General features: G+C 39.4%; 3 protein-coding genes across 3 annotated transcripts in view; all 3 read left to right on the forward strand.

Annotated features, from left to right (window-relative positions):
- The window catches only part of LOC129408706 (protein NLRC3-like), an 8,414-nt gene extending 4,641 nt beyond the window's left edge, over nucleotides 1–3,773 (forward strand). The window contains exon 8 of the mRNA XM_055153067.1: nucleotides 3,717–3,773. Coding sequence (XP_055009042.1) covers nucleotides 3,717–3,773 — 57 coding nt within the window. The remainder of the gene's footprint in view (nucleotides 1–3,716) is intronic.
- A 7,477-nt stretch (nucleotides 3,774–11,250) lies between these two features.
- Nucleotides 11,251–14,618, forward strand: LOC110167897 (proline, histidine and glycine-rich protein 1-like). Its single transcript, XM_020933294.2, has 4 exons — nucleotides 11,251–11,327; nucleotides 11,438–11,470; nucleotides 13,694–14,028; nucleotides 14,474–14,618. Exons 2-4 carry the CDS (start codon nucleotides 11,455–11,457, stop codon nucleotides 14,507–14,509), a joined length of 387 nt encoding a protein of 128 aa, XP_020788953.1. The 5' UTR covers nucleotides 11,251–11,327; nucleotides 11,438–11,454; the 3' UTR covers nucleotides 14,510–14,618.
- Nucleotides 14,619–16,680: 2,062 nt separating this feature from the next.
- Nucleotides 16,681–19,372, forward strand: part of hibch (3-hydroxyisobutyryl-CoA hydrolase) — a 33,061-nt gene continuing 30,369 nt past the window's right edge. The window contains exon 1 of the mRNA XM_020933287.2: nucleotides 16,681–16,812. Coding sequence (XP_020788946.2) covers nucleotides 16,781–16,812 — 32 coding nt within the window. The 5' untranslated portion in view covers nucleotides 16,681–16,780. The remainder of the gene's footprint in view (nucleotides 16,813–19,372) is intronic.

Here is a 19,372-nt window from a genome sequence, read left to right on the forward strand (position 1 = left end):
TGGACCCATTCACTTGGTGTGTTCCAACAAAAACCTGTTTTATCAGCCCCTCATCTGTGTTAAATAATACAGGCCTATAGAACACTGTGTCATCTGAAAGCCCAGCAAGGCTCATTTATTTGTATTTGTTTGTCTCTTTTTTACTTTTGACAGGGATCAGATTGGTCCAAAATAGGGACACTGGGACATTTCTTGTATAAAACTGAAACAAATCATTGGTTTTGGATAAATGTGCTGGGACAGGGGACACAGGCTCAAAACTGGGACTGTCCCGGGTAAATAAGGACGTCTGGTCACCCTACCTTAAAGATGCACTGTATAAGTTTTTGGCGGGGGGTCCGTCACCTGCTAGTTTCTATGGTTATGCCACTGCTCGGCCTGAAATGTTACACACTATGACATTAAACAGATCTAACTTACATTCATTCAATTACAGGTGCTTTTATAAGTCAAAAACAGACATTCTGACTGTGAGTGGGATCACCTTTCCACAGATCTGACCTGTAACTTGGTCTGGTTTGGTCTCCGTGATGATACAAAGGTTTAATGCCATACTGTGAAACATTCCAGACAAAACAATAACATCTACATGGAGCAAAGTTACACAATGCACCTTTAACAATAGACCAAATTATCATCTTAGCATGAGGAATGCAGCTATTAAAACATGAATAATATTGAAAATTGATAGATATACAAAATTATATTATTAAATAGGCTATATTTGACTATTTTTGACTAATTAAACCATTTCAGACTAAAAGAAGAGCTGAAAAATACAATAAACCTACTGTGTAATACTTGTATAGTTTGTGGTTTATTTACAATCCATACACTGTTTTTTCAAAACTATCACATTTAGATTAGACCATTTCTGATGGACTGCCATAAAATTGTTCTAGTATTGTCACTGGGATATAACAAAAATACACATATTGACTACGTCCGTTCATTGTCATCATCGTGTCCCATTGGGTGACCCCCTCAAAAAAGAGATGTTGAAATGCATGGACGTAAACAGCTGTACAGGTCAACCAAAAAAGGGAGAAAAGAAAAGAGATGTACAGAAAACAGTGATAGAAATGTATAGATATGCACTGTTGTGACATTTGATTGTCTTCTTGTATTTTTTGGTGGCCCGTTTGGCTCACTACACTCTGATGAGGATTGTCCAGCAGCAGGACATGTTCCATTCTTCATTTCTTCTTCATTTACAGTCAGGTATAATTTCTCAGTGTCTCTAAACCGTGCATTTTACTTGAGATAACAGAACAGATAACAGAACAGAAGTAGTCAAGGACACTTTGAGAACATGATTGCTGCGTAAGAAATGTTCTGCTGACCCCTGGGGGCTGTGAGGTGAACCTACATGACAACGCTCCAGTCTACAACAGAGCTCTCCAACCTTTTTCCTCTGGTGAGCTCCCTTTACAAAACCAATATTCCACACACTTCCTCATTTTAACAGTTGCAGGAAATAAAGTGTACATCAGTGTTGTGCATGAACGAGTTCAAAAGAACGCGTTCATTGAACACGTTCATTTTTCAGTGAACTTTGAACTGAACGCAACACTTTTATAAATCAAGAACTTGAACGTGAATTTGTTCAAATTATGTGTGATGAACGACGTACGTCACTGTTGGAGTTCAGTTAAACATCGGAATTTGACGAGTGACGATCTGCTCGCACTTCACCTCGCGAAACCACAGCCGCGTGTCAATGCGAAGGCGACTCCACCGGCAGCTTTAACGGAACATACAGGCTCTTGTGTCTCTCAATGAGAAGTCAATCAAACTTGACTGGGCGCGTTTAGCTGCTTGTATTTACCTTCTGTACAGGCTGACCACGGCAAACGCAAGGATTTCAAAAGTAAATTTCAAAGCACTAATGAACAGTGTATGTGGATCTGGGCTCTTTCACATCATCCACAACTGCCCAGGGAGCACAATGTGCTGATGGTAAATGCACAAATACAACAATAGATACATGCTCTCTGTGGATTTTGACGGAGACACGCGCCTCAGCTCGTGTAGAGCGTCAAAAAATAGGATGGATCCTATTTTCTGAAATCTACACGCACAGGACGTGCTGCTCCGCGCGCGTATTATTTTACTTGGTACATATGTCAGTAACGCGCGTCACAATGCTTTTTTAACCTGGATTGAAATGGTGGGTTTTTCGTTTTTCTTCATACAAATTTGCCAAAATCACCGCGATATCAGCAGCGGTGAAACACCGGAGGTGCGCCCGCGTAGACCGTGATCCTGAGCGAAAGGACCGACGCACAAGTCCGCGCTCCACCGAGATAAACGCAGCTGACGCCCGAGCGCACTCGGGGTTCTCTCAGGGGCGGTGCTAGATTCCAAGTTCTAGTCCAGGATTAGTCCTGGTTTGGTCCTGGTTTAGTCTTGGTTTAGTCCTGGTTTAGTCCTGGTTCAGTTCTGGTTTAGACCTGGTTTAGTCCTGGTTCAGTTCTGGTTTAGACCTGGTTTAGTCCTGGTTCAGTTCTGGTTTAGACCTGATTCAGTCCTAGTTTAGACCTGGTTCAATTCTGGTTCAGTCCTGGTTTAGTCTTGGTTTAGACCTGGTTCAATTTTGGTTCAGTCCTGTTTTAGTCTTGGTTTATTCCTGGTTTAGACCTGGTTCAGTCCTGTTTCAGTTCTTTTTTAGTCCTGGTTCAGTTCTGGTTTAGACCTGGTTCAGTCCTGATTTAGACCTGGTTTAGTCTAAAATAAATGCAGCCTTTCATTTACAGATCTCACCTAAATATAAAATGAACTGAACTTTGAACTAGTTCAAAATAAAAATTGTGAACTATGAACGTGAACTATTAATTTTGAACAAGTGTGAACTGAACTTGGAACTAGTTCATGAAAAGTGTGAACTTGCACAACACTGGACATCGCAATACCAAGCGATGGTAATATCAGGAAAAAGGAACACGAGAAGCTAGAGAAATACCAGGGGCTCAAGGAAGAGCTGGAGAGAGCCTGGAAAGTAAAGGCATCAGTGGTGCCTGTGGTGATCGGAGCACTCGGGGCTGTAACCCCCAAACTGGAAGAGTGGCTACAACAGATACCGGGAAAAACAACGGACATCTCAGTCCAGAAAAGTGCAGTACTGGGAACAGCAAAGATACTGCGCAGAACTCTCAAGCTCCCAGGCCTCTGGTAGACGACCCGAGCTGAATGAGGGTGAGAGACCAACCACCGTGGAAGGTGAGAAACACATTTATATATATATATATATATATATATATATATATATATATATATATATATATATATATATATATGTGTGTGTGTGTGTGTGTGTGTGTGTATATGTGTATATATATATATATATATATATACATGCCATACCTTTTCATTCAAAGCTGCTAACCCAAGTTTCGGACCATACACTCCTAATAAACAAATGTCAAACATTTTCTTTTTCTGCACTTAAAGTGGGGATACAAATAAAGTCGTACTGATGGATGCTACTTCCTGTAATTGTAAACTTTTTTCTAAAACTCTTCCCAAATTACCACTCAACTGACAGAAATCTATGGCCCATATTTACCACAAGCACTGTCCAGCAACCCAAGAAGTCATTAGACAAACATGTGAACCTCTCATCTGCAATACAGTGTCACTTCCTTCTACATTTTTCCATAAATAGAAACTAAAATGTCACAGTAGAAATCATAAGACATTGTGAAACCTCATTTCAGCAAAAGTTTCAACATGGTCCCATCTCCTACAAACATGCACAGAAGTCCTCCAGCTAAGCTCCTCTGACCACGCCAAAGATCTGGAAATGGGTATCTAGGTTTAGTCCTGGTTTAGTCCTGGTTTAGATCTCATTTGTTTCACAGATTTCAGACGGCGCCCCCTGCCTCCACTTGTAGTAAATACTGATGCTATATTTTACAACTCTACAATGAATTCTAGATTTTGAGACAGAAGAAAACACATGAAACAGATTGATTTCAGAATGTATTTGTGATTGAAATGTTCCAGTGTAAAGATGGTGCTGTTTGTCTTCATCATTATATAACCATTCTGTGGCCCTGAGCAACTTTTACAATTCTGATTCAAGTCAACACAAAACACAGTTCCATGTACACACAGAAACACAGAGCACACACACCATCACTGCTCGAGTTTCATGTTTGAGTTACATGAGGAACAACAAGGGTAATGAAAGTTGAAATAAAGTTACTTCAAAACAGTGTCTGATGTTAAATATGTAGAGATTAGACAATATATAAGTTCAGAAGTAGTAGATTTTAGTGTTTAAGTCTTAGTTTAGTGATAGTTTATATTGGGTTTTGTCCTGGCAAAGAGCTGGTTTGGTCCAGTTTTAATTATGGTTTAGTTTTCGTTTAGTCATGCTTTAGTCCTAGTTTAGTCTTAGTTTAGTCCTGGTTCAGTAAGGTTTTAGTCCTGATTTAGACCTGTTTTAGTTCTGGTTCAGTCCTGTTTTAGTTCAGGTTAAGTGCAATTTTAATCCTCATTTAGTCGTAGTTCAGTCCTGGTTTAATCTTAGTTTAGTCCTGGTTAAGTCCTGTTCTAGTCCTGTTTTAGTCCTGGTTTAGTTTCTCTTTAGTCCTGGATTTGATCTAATCTCTTTTGAATTTACAGCAAAGGGTACAGTTACAGAACATGAAGAATAACATTGGAATTAAAAGTTTATGTAAAATTTGTCAAAAATAGTGTCTGATGTATATGTAGAGATTAGAGAAGATATGACTTTAGCAGCAGCAGCAGCAGTAGCAGCAGTAGTAGTAGTAGTAGTAGTAGTAGTAGTAGTAGTAGTAAGTAGTAATAAAAACATTTTTGGCATTATGATTTTTGTCCTGTTTTTATATCTTGCTTTAATTCTAGTTTTAAAATTTGAGAATTTTATCTGAATAGTTTAAAAAACAAAACACAACTTTGATCCCAAACTGTGGAAAACAAAATTACTATTTGAGTTTATGGAAATGTGCAGTGTCTTCAATAGTACAAATCCAGAGCCCAGCGTAGAGAGGCTGAGTGAAACCCCTGCACTGTGGTCCAGGTAAACCCCGATTCTGGACCCGACCGGACCTGAGACCTGAGAATTGACGTTGTTAAACCAAAATTAATAACTGTTAGATTCACACTGTAAGGCCCAGGATTTATCACTGTGTCCGAACACATATTCATTAGAGTCTCCTTTCCTCTGAATATCTCTGTATGAAACTGCTATACATGAGCCCACATCCCGCTCCACTCCACCTCCCAGTAACAGCGACCCAGTCAGACTCTCTCTGCTCAGGACCTGCCACCACATAACTAAATCTGTCTGGGTGTTTTGGACATCTCTGTGCTTCACTCACACGTATTACTCTTCTGTTTCCATCAGACAGAGACAGTTTGGTGTGAAGTGTGTTTGGGTCCAGAGTGATTTCTGTAGAATATTGTAAGAAGTCGTCTCTGGAGCTGGGTTCAGCTGGTGCCAGTAAAACCTGGACTGGACTCAGAGTGAGCTGGAGTGTGTCTCTGAGCTTGGACACAGCTCTGGTCACTTTCTCAAAGTAGCTCCAGTCCCCTGTGTGAATGGTGTGTGTCTCTGTGCTCTGTGTGTGTGGGGACAGTGAAGTGTAGACCTGTATAAACTGGTTATGATCCTGGGTGAGGGTCAGTGTGTCCAGCTCAGAGAGGCTCCTCTTCAGCCCCCTCACGTCCTGCTGCAGTTGGTCCTGGAGCTCTTGGACTCGGCTCAGTTGGGTCTGCTCCTGGGAGCGGATCTGCTGCTCCACTTCAGAGCGTCTTTTGTCCAGGAGAAGGGCCATCTGTGTGAAGCTGTCCCCGCTGCGCTGCACTGCTGTCTGGGCAGAGCGTCTGATGTCCTGGGCCTCCTGTTGGAGCCTCTTCAGGTCTGTCTCTTTGTGCTGGAGGCTCTGAAGCAGCAGGGCCCTGCTGCTGGTCAAACGTTTTAGAACACTCTAATTTTTCCAGTTATTTATTGCAATTCAAGTCATTTAAGTCCAGTGAAAAGCTTGAAATGTAGTGTTGAATATGTAGTTTAAAAATGTAAAAAAAATAATAATTAATTTGTTATTTTATAGTTAAAATTACAGTTGGATAAATACAATACAATGCATTTGTTATTTAAAACCAGAAAAAGGATTATTTTCTTTAAGTTGTAACACCAGATATTTTCACCCATAGATGGCGCTAGTTCTCTGTATTTTAATAAAGGATTCTGTCTTTGAAAAACTCAGCTGAAGAAGACCACTATCAGTTATAAACAGTTAAATATGTTGTTAGATAGTCTGCAAGAGTATCATGAGTTGGAACAGAAAAATTAATTATTTGACACTGGCAGCATTTTTTCAGTAAAGCCATTGAAACTGAAATTATCGCTCGGACATTTTCCACAACTGAATCCACAACAGGTACAAAGGTAAGAAATGAATAGCCACAGGTTAAAAAAAAAAGATAACAAAACACAAGTCCAAGCTCTGCCAAAACTACCTCGGGAAAAAAGAACAAGACGGTAAAGCTTGAAAACATGGAGTGTCCAGCAGCAGCACAGTGTCCAGACTTAAACCCCTTATAGAAACTTTTGCAACAGACTTGGAAAGAACTTTCTGAAGAATATTTGATTTCTGTTGTAAAAAAGAACGAGCCACGAGTGTGTTCAGCTGTTCTTGTTGCCAAAGATGGACACTTTCATCAATCAAAAGTTTAGAAGATGTTTTGGTCAACAGTAAACAGTAAAAAAATGGAAAAAAGTGTGGTGTTCTAAAACTTTTGACCGGTAGTGTATATGGTGTTTTAATAACATTATTTACAGTTCCTGGTAATGTTTTGGACATTTTAGTGCAGACTAGATACATTTGTAGTTTTCTACTCAAAAATGCCTTAATCTAAGTGTGTTCTGGCTCCAGTGAACACTGGTAGTAGGTGACATCACACAGGACTGCTCTGATCACAGCCTGGTGTTTCTGATACAAACCCCCGGCTGCAGGGGCGGAGTTTGAAGAGTGAATACCTGTTCAACCAGTCACACACTTCCTTATATCTCCAGACCCCGCCCCATACCCCTTTAAAGGGTAAATGAGAAGGGAAACTACTATAACACAGTTAAAATCTCAAAAAAAAAAAAAAGGGGGATTTTCAGAATAGGTCTGCTCCATAGAGACAGTACAACATTACAAAACAGGAAATGTGTGTTTTTATTTTGTAATATGTTCTGTATTGCATAAATGTCATTCAAATGTCAGAAGATCTCTGTGGGGCAATAACACGCTGACATTTCATTCAGATTTTTGGTCACTGGAACCAGTCTCCTAATTCAGCTTGAAGAAAGTGAACTTAAGTTAAGTTAAAGTTTTTGCCCATGTATCTAACAAGCAAAATGTGTCTTGCCACAGTACAGGTACATCGTATAAACAGCTCTTGAGGTCTAAATAAGACCTCTGCGTGCTGTTTCCATTTAATTATAAAGTGTTATACCATGGTCAGTGACAATTTTAATGCTGAGTGCTGTGCATTATTTTGTATCTACATAGGTACTTCAACACTGTATCACTACAGCCTGAGCATCACAATAGCAATGTGTAAAAATACAAAAAAAAAAAAAACAACTGAACAGAAATAACTAATGTTTTTGTTGAGGTACTGTAACTAAACACAAGGTTTCGTTATGTTTTATTTTTATTTTATACTTTTTTCATTTGTTTACTAATATTATTAAAGTTACAATTCAAAAGAGACCAGAATCCTCATACGGGTGGCCAGGCCGCTGAACACTGCACACTGCCCCACAAGATGCACGGCAACGCACTGCAACTACACCACAAATAAATTCACTCACATTATGTTCAGATGTCATATGATATTCCAGTAAACTTTAAATGGATGTAACTCAGGAACTGACCCAGGGGTACAACACGACATGGTAAGATAAAAAAAAGTAAAGATAGTTAGTCCGCTTGCACAAGATTTAATCTCGAGTAGACTAACTAAAACAAAAACAAACTGTGAACAGTTTATAAAGGACATCAGGCATCTGTACACATGAACACTGTGGCGTCAACTTCCCACGTTCAGGCAGTGATTCCAGCTCAGCCGTGCACTCACTTAAGTCCTCGTTAAAATCACAAAGTCCTGCCATACTAAATGTACTTCTACATCATTAACACAATCAGTGCATAAAAACAATATTTACCCAGGTTGGATCAATTGCCACAAACACCGTGTGCCCAACTAACACCCTGGCACCCACAGAAAACTGGCACTGTACAACCACCCACTTCGCCCTGTGGCGCCACCCACAGGTGTCATACACCACACTTGGACAGCCCGTCAAATCCCAGTGAACTATGTTCTGTTTGTGGGACCATGTATCAGTGGACTTTTCATTACATACATTAATCAGGAAGTGTGCATTGTGTGAAGTGTGTTAGTTAGTTGTTCCCATCAGGTCAAACTGTTCTCTGAAAATTGTGAAAAGAGCTTATAAACATTCTCCCCTTTTTCAAAAAATAATTTAAATTTTTGGAAATTTGGAAATATTTCAAAAGAAAAACTCTCTCCACACTCTGCAGTCCAACATGTCACTGATATTACACACATAAAATAATTTTAAAAGTCCAGTCCTGTCAAAACATTGAAGAAAGGAGTCCATATTTGTTCAAAGCCGCACTGCTTCCCCTTTTAGACTCAGGAAAGACAGGATCTTTTTGAGTGCAGTAACATAAGAGTTTGTTAATCCAGTTAGTCTGACTGGAAGGAGCAGAGGCTTTGCACTTCTTTAGAATGCACAGAATAACACAAAATATCTTTCAGCACGTGTTAATCTAAATGTGCAACATCTCTCAAAACCCAAACCCTGTGCTCAGTCTCTTAACACTGTCCACACATCAGAAGTGTCCTCATCACATAGTTCCTGTAGGACTGCGTTTTACTCCAAAGCAGGTGCACAAGACTTCAAATGGACTTGTCACATCTTCGACACGGGTCTGAAATACCATGTCCTTATTTGCGTAACCCAGCGCTTTCCAACCAGGAGCTCAGCAGCTACCAGCAGTTCTCCACCCCCTTCTAAGTAGCTCACCAAGGGATTCAGAACCATATGTATTGTGCTCAAATTTGATTAAAATACCTAATACCACTGTAAATGTATCATTCTGATGTCTAACTCTGTGCACTAATAACTGGATAATGGATTATGGCTACGTTCAGACTGCAGGGCTTAACGCTCAATTCTGATTTTTTTGTGAAATCTGATGTTTTTGCGAGGTCGTTCACATTTCCAATTAAATGTGACTTGTATGTGACTCCAGTGTGAACATTAAACGGCCCAAAAGTGTCCCACATGTGACACTGGAGACACGATGACGTCAACCACAGTGAGCGTGCTCTGTGTTTATGGAAGTTGTCCAAGCATGGATGCGAGCATTGAGCACCTGGAGATTTTAAAGTTCCTCTTGTACCGGAGCCAGAACATGAACAACTTACTTGTTGTAAGGAGGAGATTGAGAAGAAGAAGGATGAGGTTTTTGGCCGTGGCGTTTTATGGGGAAGTGACGTCCGTTGAAAGGAACGTGTGGATGTGGAGACGTAGCCAAGAGTGATGAGTGGTGATGTGCTTCGCTTCAGTGACACGGAGTTCATTAACAATTTTTGCTTCAGCGCAGAATAGTGACGTTTGTGGCTTGTTGATAACGTGTAGGTGGATGAATGCGCTTTGGCCGTTCAGACTGGACCACTTATCGAAGTGGCCTGGGTCGCATTTGAAAAAATTATCATTATTATCATTAAAAGATCAGATACAGGTCACATAGGGGCCAAAAAATCGGATTTGGGTCACTTCAGGCTGCAGTCTGAACGTAAGAGTTGCCAGAGCTAAACATGAGTAGCTCTCTGGTATTTTTGTTCATTTTTGTAGATCACAGGACGACACTCCTGGCTTAACCTTTGTGGAGTGTAATACGTTTGATGATAGACGCTGAATTTGTAGATACTCGTTTGCACACCCTAATTCAGACTCCCATCTTGCCTTAACTGGGGTCTTGTGCTCTTGACGCGAGGCCTTTTGTGGAGGTGCGTCGGCGTCAAAAAGACCCAACTCAAAATAAGATCTGTCAGGTTTAGTTGGAACAGATTCTTCAGTGTTTGAGTTCCATGCGTGTTTCCAGGCGTCTCCCTCGTCTTCGTCTTATCATAATTATCGTAATGAGTGACTTGATTTTTCCTGTTTGTGTGACCTGGCTCTGGCTCTGTTCTTATCTGAGCGTTCATATCGCTGAGAGCAGGTAGAGACTTTGAGCCGGCACACCTCACGCACGGCTCCGAATAAAACGTTTCTTTATGAGACACATGAGAAAGTGTGTCAGCTTTATTTGTTTCTGAACTGTTTTCTAAGAAAGTCGAGGCAACAATAAAAAGAGGTGGGTAGTACTCAGTTACACTTAGGCCTGCTTAAGTAATGTTTTAAAGAAACAGTACTTTTCAGAGCATGTATTTACTCCTACTTGAGTCATTTTTGCATTGAAGTAACAGTGCATGTACTTAAGTAAAAGTTGTGCTTCCTCTTCCCACTGTGACTAAGTCTAAAGTGACAAAAGCTTCACGTGACAATATGAAATGATTTGAACAATTGTGTTTCTTAATTTACTTGTCGTTTTGGATGTTTTGTCCTTCAAATTACATGAACGTCAACTTCAAATATTACCCCAAAATTACTCTAAATACTTTTAAAACTCTTGAGTAATTTCTTGAACCACTACTTTCTACTTGTTGGTCGAGTTTGGAGTTGCAGATCCAAGACTAAAGATTCAACAGAAAGTTAAAACCACACTTCGGAACATTCTCATGGACAGATACGTTTAAACTGTGGAAGATTACAGCTAAAGGAGCATCATTTCCATGGAAACAAGCAGGAGGTAGAGCAAGATTGAGGTTTGTGGAGATGCAAGCCTGCTCACAGCAAGGATGCACGTTTTTATACATTCTTCAGTGCAATAAACACACCCAAACATTTTAAAAAAGCTTTTATTTTAGTAAATTTTTAGCTAAAATGTTACACAATGTGGCTTTAATGAGTCAGTAAAATAATGATTCAATTAAAATCAATAAAATAATCAGTATCTATATGACTTTATGTTAACCATTGTACAGAAGAAACCCACACCCAAATGCCGCATTCTTCCACAAGGAGGAGACAGAGACCCACCCCCGGAGCATCATGGGAAAGCCCCACCCCAGAGCATTATGGGAAGTCTCCATGGCGACGGAGGTGGAAGGGTGGAGGTATAAAAAGAAGGACCTGGGGCTGCTGTCCACCGGATTTGACTGAGAGAGCAGTAAGTCTGAACTCTGTTGAAAATGAAATTGACATAACGTGACATTGACGTGATTTTTATTTATTTTTTTATTTGTTTGTAAATTTCTGTTAAATCTTTTATACTTTCAGAATCCGCCGTGACTGAAATGTACCCAAACCAAGGTAAGACCAGATGCTTTTTCACTGATTTGAAAACATGCAGGCCCAGTGTTAACTGCACATTTAAAGCTGCACTGCGTAACTTTTCCAGGTGGAGGGTCTGCTACCTGCTTGTCTCCATCGAGATGTTATCGCTTTACCTAAAATGTCAAACGTGACTTGACATTAAACATTTCCATTTAGCATTTATTCATTACGGGTGTTTCTATTGCTCAAAAATACAATAACTGCTTCTGTGAATAGGGGCGCCTCTCCACAGATCTGAACTGTAATGTAGTGTAGTACTGTGATCTACTTGTCTCCCTCGTGATAGACAGGTTTAATCGATACTGTGGGACATTCAAGACAAAGCAATAACATCTCCATGGAGACAAGCAGGTGGCAGATCCTCCACCAGAAATGTTACGCAGTGCACCTTTAACTGCTGAAAAGCTCAAAAATTAAAAAGTGCAGAGAAACATGGAGGCAGCCGTGGGCCAGCTGACCTCAGTGTCATGTTTCATGTGGTTTGTGATTAGTATTGTATTTGAGTGTTATGAAAACTTCTTAGCAAACTCTATTAAAGTAAATGAATTACAACTGACAGATGAATAACATTTTGACTGGGGTAAAAAAAAAAAAAGAACATTAAGTCAAGCAAAGGATGTCAGTTTTATAAATGACTCAAACTGGGAAATGACACACATCTTTAAGTGTTTACATTTTGCAATTCTGCCATCGCATTTCCTTTATCAATTTACCAAAAAAAAAAAAAATTACAAATTGATTTAGTCATTTATTCATCACTTAATTAGTCTTGGAATTCATTTGTTTTTTTTTTTATTCTTTTATTTTATTTAAGACCAAAATTGTACTTGTTGAGTTACAACAATGTTTTCTTTTGTGACGATACAAACAGTGTGAGGCGTGTCTGGTGTGTCCGTTGTGTTATCAGATAACCTGAATACTTCACGGTTAAATATTAATCTTTGATTTACTGCAGGCGTGTACCACAGAACACACATCTAAAGTGAATATGACAGGTCTTTATGATGCTCCATTTCTTACTGAAGTTGTTGTGGTAAGAAGAGTTTTACACAAACCAAGAAGCAGTTTGTCAAGAAAAGCTGAAAAGTGTTTTGAAAATGACAAGAAGTGGAGAGTTCTAAAAGACAATAGGTGTGTTTAAGATGAGCCGTCTTTCATGGACTACAAAGCCCAAAGGCATGATGGCTGAGTGGGTAGCACTCATGCCTCACAACAAGAAGGTTATGGGTTTGAACACTGGGTTGCCTAGTGTTTCTCCCTGTGTCTGGATGGGTTTCTTCCAGGCGCTCTGGTTTCTGCAACTGAAAACATGCTATGTAAATCTCCAGGAAAGACCAGCTGATAGCTAAGGTCAATTACATAGAATGAGTCAGCTAACCTCATTAAATAAAGAAAACTAAAAAGAAAAACTAAACAAAGGCATGATGGGAAATGCAGTGCTGTCACATGTGTGTGGTCATGATGTGCTGACAGCTGATTGGACGTGATCTGTTGTGATGAAACATGATGCTCTGCTGCTCAGGAGTGTCTCCCTCGACTCTCTTCATCTCACATCTGTTGACTTTTATATCAGCACATGTGCTTCAAATGACACACACGACACACAGACACACAGCACACACAGCACACACACACACACACACACACACGACACACACACACACACACACGCACACACACGACACACACACACACACAGCACACACACACACACACACGACACACACACACACACGACACACACACACACACGACACACAGCACACACACACACACACGCACACACACACACACACGACACACACACGACACACACACACACACGACACACACACGACACACAGCACAACACACAGCACAACACACAGCACACATAACTGATGTATGATCTCCATGAGCTAAAAGTCATTTTCACCTCAGATTTAGTTAAAAATAAAATAATACATGTTTTGTTGACAAAATGAACAGTGCTGTCAGTACATCCATCCAAGACCTTGAGCCTCCTCTCTCACTGCTGTCACAGTGGATGGGTACAATAGGAAGGGCATCTGATGCAAAAGTTGACAAAATTAGTGTGACTGGTTCTGTGGCTTCAGTTAAAAACAGTGCACTTTACTTCTACTACAACAAAACTGTCATGATACTGTGTTTGTATATTTACTGGACTCCTAACATGGCCGGTCTGCTCTGTGCCCACAGGAAACCAGTACCCCGGTTACCCTGGGGGATACCCTCCTCAGGGCCCAGGCGGGTACCCGCCTCAGTACCCTCCAGGACAATGCCCCCCGAACCCCCACGGACCACACCCAGGCCAGCCCGGATACCCTGGGCACGCTGGACCCGGGTATCCAGGCCAGCCTGGGTATCCCGCTGGAGGTCACGGGTACCCTCCTGGAGGACACGGGTACCCCGGGGGCCATGGAGGCTGCCCACCACACGAGCACGGGCACGGACACGGGCATAAGAAGAAGCACAAGCACAAGCACGGACACAAACATGGGAAATGCCACAAGAAAGGGAAGACTGGACACGGGGTGAGTCATGTTGACGAACACTCACAGACTGTATCATGTGCACAGATAACGCACTAGAAGAAGTGCTCTTCTCTCAAACTGAAAACACTCTGTTCCACCTTGTGATGTCATGTGGTAATACAGGAAGTGCTCCACTGTGTTTTTAAACTCCATACACCTTCACTAGAATCATTTGGATGATTTCAGACCTGGAATTGCCAAGCTCTACTGAACTAAAGGTAAAGGAAACTAACACTTCATGACATCACAAGGTGGAAAAGAGCAGTTTGAGCTTTGGAAACGTAGACACACTAATAATAAATGATTACTCAAACATGTGTGAATGAAACACAGCTCCCAGATCAGTTTTAGAGGAGGTAACGGCATTCTAATGTCTTAAAGCTCACAAGAGTCCATTTGATGTCTTATAAGACTTTTAACACATTTGCCTGTTGTTTTGTTGCAGTCCTCCAGCAGTTCTTGCAGCAGTGATTCAGACTGAAGATTTTGGACCTGAAAACTTCACACATTTAATTTAGCTTGAATCCAACAGCACTGTCTAATTCATTTCATGTTTTTACTGCATGCTAAATAAATACATAAATGGCCAACGTGTGTCTTGTATAAATATAAATACTTTACTTAATGTGCAGAGGTGGGCAGTTACATTTACTGGATTGTACTTTTCAGAGTACTTTTCTATCAGCATACTATTGAGTGATATTTTTACCTCCGCCAAGGAGGTTATGTTTTTGCCGGCGTTTGTCTGTTTGTTTGTTTGTTTGTCTGTTAGCAACATAACTCAAAAAGTTATGGACCGATTTTGATGACATTTTCAGGATTTGTTGGAAATGTGAAAAGGAAGAACTGATTTCATTTTGGGGGTGATCCGGAAGAAATCCTGGATTCTGGATCACTTTGAAATTTTAGTTAACATTGTGGTAAATGGGGCCAAAAATTTTGTTTCTCAATATCTCGGTTAATTATTGACCAAACCCCATGAAATTTGACTCAGGGATGGACAATGGGATCCTCTTTCATATTCCAAATTGAAAGATACGAGACAAATATTTATGGAAAACACAATTAATATGAGGGGGACTGTAGTCCTTGGCGGAGGTCTGCGCTCTCTGAGTGCTTTTCTAGTTTATTGAAGTAACAGCACTCTTGAGAAAAACTACTCTTCCCTCTCTAAGTCTCCAAATGACAAAAGCTTTATGTGACAATATGAAATGATTTGAACATTTGTGTTTAGCCTGTGTCATTTTTGTGTCTATCTGTGAAAATACCAGACCTGTGCATTATTTACGGTTTTCTCCTTCCAGTTACATCAATTTCACATTAAGTATAAACCATGCTTGTCAGTTACTCTTTAAGTTGCTCTTACTTGAGTAGTAGTTTCCTCAAATTTTTCCTCAAACGTTTTAACTCCACAAAATTGTATTTCTTGGGTAATATTTTTTGAAATAATGTTACTCTGCTACTTGACTACAGTTTTTGGCTGCTCTTCCCACCTCTGCTTAATCATTAACTAACCAGTGTGGACTCCAAAATATAAGTCATGAGTCATTTATTTGCTTTCTCCTTCATAAAACCAAAGTCGTAACCAAATAATCTCAAGTTTGCAGTGTTTTTGTCAGTAAAAGGCAATACACAAAGTTCTATTAAGCTACATAAGGGTGAGGGGAAATCAGAAAAAAAAAATGCCATGTAAGAAGTGGAATCTTATAAAAAACACAATACAAATTACAATCAAGCACACAAAAAAGAACATAGTTAACCTAATCACAAAACAGGTCATATGTTACGTAAAATAGACTTTGGGCTTTAAATCATGTTCTAATGTTGTTAACTCATCAAAAACAGACCTGGAGTTGTGTTTTGTTTCATTCACACATGTTTGAATAACTCTTTATTAGTAGTCTGTCTACATTTCTAAAGCTCAAAATACTCTGTTCTACCTTGTGATGTCATGAAGTGGTAGTTTTCAAGTTAACAGCTACCTTTAAGCTTTTGTTCAGTAGAGATTGGGAATTCCATTGGATTGGCTGAACATATGCAAAGACTCTGTTCCATCTTCTGAGGTCATGTGGTAATTCACTTGAAAACTATGCTGCATGACATCACAAGGTGGAACAGAGCATTTTCAGCTTTGGAGATGTAGACAGACTAATGGTAAAGGATTACTCAAACGTGTGAATGAAACAAACCACAACTCCAGGTTTGTTTTTGATGAAGTAACAATATTATAACATGGCTTAAAGCTCACAAGAGTCCATTTTGTGTAATCTAAGACTTTAAACGTTTAACTCAGATCAGATCTAGTTAACTAAAATATACAAAATGAATCTCATTGTGAATATATCTAATATGGCAATAGAATAAAGCAAATAACTTAAACTGTCAAATTAAAATAGAAAATATGCACTTTTTGGCCAGTTTTACCCATTAAATGCCTTATTAAATTATTTTAAAATGTCTCAGTTTTATTTATTTATTTTTTTCCTCTTCATTTGCTGTATCTTCCTTCTGTACAATTTATCATTTTGTAGTATTATTGTGGCATTTCTAGACTCCAAGCATAAAAGTTTCACTAACGAACACTGGATGACGCTGTTGTTGAACTCAGACTGTGACGTCAGCAACCGAATGGACCAATCAGAGCGCTCCGTGGCTACATCCCGGAACAAAACTCGTAAACGCTGAATAAAAAAAAATAAAAAAAATCTGCCCAAAGTGGTCAGTGGACACGTGAAACAGGTCAAAGTGAACCATGTCCCTCACGGTGCTGACTCACGCCTGCAGGTACGTCCACAAACCCTCAATCCGCCCCGAAAATCTGCGCTAAAGTCACGTTTTTAGGTTCGATGTGCGAGTTAGCTGTTAGCCGCTTTAGCTCATTGAGGTGACACTTGCTTTGAATGGACAGGGGGAAGAACATAAGCATGAAATATCTACGTTTATGTAACACTTCGGGTCAAGTTCACACGAATCCATACTATTAGTGCAATAGTAATTCACCATGAAATGCACACATGTTCTTAGACTAATCAAATAGCCTATTAAAGTGCATTCTTTAAAGGTGCACTCTGTAACTTTTTGATGGTTGATCCGTCACCTGCTTGTTTCTATGGAGATTTCATTGCTCTGCCTGGAATGTTCCACAGTAAGACCTTAAACCACTGTACCTTACATGTATTCAATTACACATGGTTTTATAGCTCAAAAATACTTAGAAAAACATTCATTCAGACTGTGAACGGGGTCGCCTCTCCACAGATCTGACCTGTAACTTGGTTTGGTTTGGTTTCCATGAAGATAGGAAGGTTTAATACGATACTGTGAAACATCCCAGACAAATCAATAACATCTCCATGGAGAAAAATGTTCAAAGGACCCTTCACCAGAAAAATTACAAGTAAAAGTATTTTGCTGTCGACACCCATGACTTTTGTCTGATAATTCTGTATTTATAAACCTATTGCATCTATATCGTGCATTTGTATCTGTGTAAAATAAGTTTGTAGATGTTATTCTATATACTGTCTACAGTGTTGGGGAGTAACGGATTACATGTACCAGAGTTACGTAATCAGAATGGATTACACAGAGGTTTTTTTTTGTTTTCACATTTTGGGCTATATCCTTTTTTTTTTCTTTTCTTTTTCGGTAATTCCACTCATTGCCGGACACTAAACCAGGTCTAAACCGAGGTCCAAACCAGATCTTAACCAGGTCTAAACTAGGTCTAAACCAGGACTAAACCAGGACTAAAACCACTTCTAAACTAGGTCCAAACCAGGTCTAAACCAGATCTTTAACCAGGTCTAAACTAGGTCTAAACCAGGTCTAAACCAGGACTAAACCAAGACTAAACCAGGACTAAACCAGGTCTAAACCAGGACTAAACCAAGACTAAACCAGTACTAAACCAGCTCTAAAACCAGGTCTAAACTATGTCTCAAACAGGATTTAACAGGACTAAACCATGCTGTGTGGACCGTGTCTCCTCCTCCTCTTCTATCACTAATATTTTTAATTTGGTTAAGTTAAGACTGGGCTATTTATTATCTTTTAGCAGACAAAATTTCTTATGTTATGATATCCTGGTCTTTGCTTCTCTACAGCAAACCAAGTAATGCAAAGTATTCATTACGTTACTTACTTTAAGTAATTTAATGGATTATGTTACAAACTACATTTTGGGGTATGTAATCTGTAATCTGTAGGGGAATACATTTTAAAAGTAACCTTCCCAACACTGACTGTCTATGGTTATTAGTGAGCAATAATGTATATATGATTAAACGCACCCTTTAATTAGTTTTGCAAGGCTTCAGATGATGCAAATGCAAATACTTTTGTTAATTGCAGATTTTTGTTGTAACATAGAGATTTTGATTTTTTTGTACACAAATGATCAGGTTTCATATTTGTGGCTTTTACTTTTGGTTAACTCTAATAAAAATGCAAGGTAAACAATAGGGATAACTCTGTCTTGCTGATGTGATACTGGAAGTGGAACGAGACACAATTTTCACGAGACAAGACACACTGAGAAATTGAGTCCATGAGAACAAGACAAGACAAGATTTTGACATCATTTGTAATAAATAAGTTCTGCAATCCATTTCACAATTTTTATTTATTCTGTGTAATACCTTAGCGGTCATTGTCATGCTGCATTTTGGAACTACTGCTTCTCAAATTGTATAACTCACCAGCTCTTGACTTCTTTTTTAGTCCAAGCCAAAGGGAAATTCAGGAGGAAACAATCTTTCGAGATAATTTTTCTCATGTGTGCTCGATCTTGTGGCAATTTTGTCTCGTGAGATCTTGTGGCACGAGATTTTGTCCCATCCCTATTTGATACTATTTAGAATTATTTAGAATCCAGAGCAACCTATGGCCGATAAATCCTCCGATATTTTTGGGCTGGTATGTAGAGCTGCTTTAGATTATATTGCCCAAATTATATCGTTTTAATTATTATTATTACAAACTGACAGCCTTGTACTGGATAGGACAGTGTAGTCACATTTTGTGCAGTTGCCTCTTCATACTAAAGAGTTTCAGATTATTCATATATCTATTGTAATACAATGAGTTCTTGGGTCTAGTCACTAACAGAAATGATCAGATTCAACATTTCTGCATTTACCTCTAAAATATTTCATGGCACAGTACATTGTAATTAATAAGGAAATCTGGCTTTGACCCCCAATCTGGAGTACAGCATCACTTTCTAGAAACTGAAAACCACCAATAGTATAAAGACAGTATGTCATTTAAATCATATAGCACTGATTGAGCTGAGAAATGGAGGACTCTGCCAAAACATTTGCTATTCTTAGACATATTATTC

This window comes from Boleophthalmus pectinirostris, unplaced genomic scaffold (genome assembly GCF_026225935.1).
Source record: "Boleophthalmus pectinirostris isolate CB_2022bp ecotype Guang Dong unplaced genomic scaffold, ASM2622593v1 HiC_scaffold_1, whole genome shotgun sequence".
Taxonomy (NCBI): Eukaryota; Metazoa; Chordata; class Actinopteri; order Gobiiformes; family Gobiidae; genus Boleophthalmus; species Boleophthalmus pectinirostris.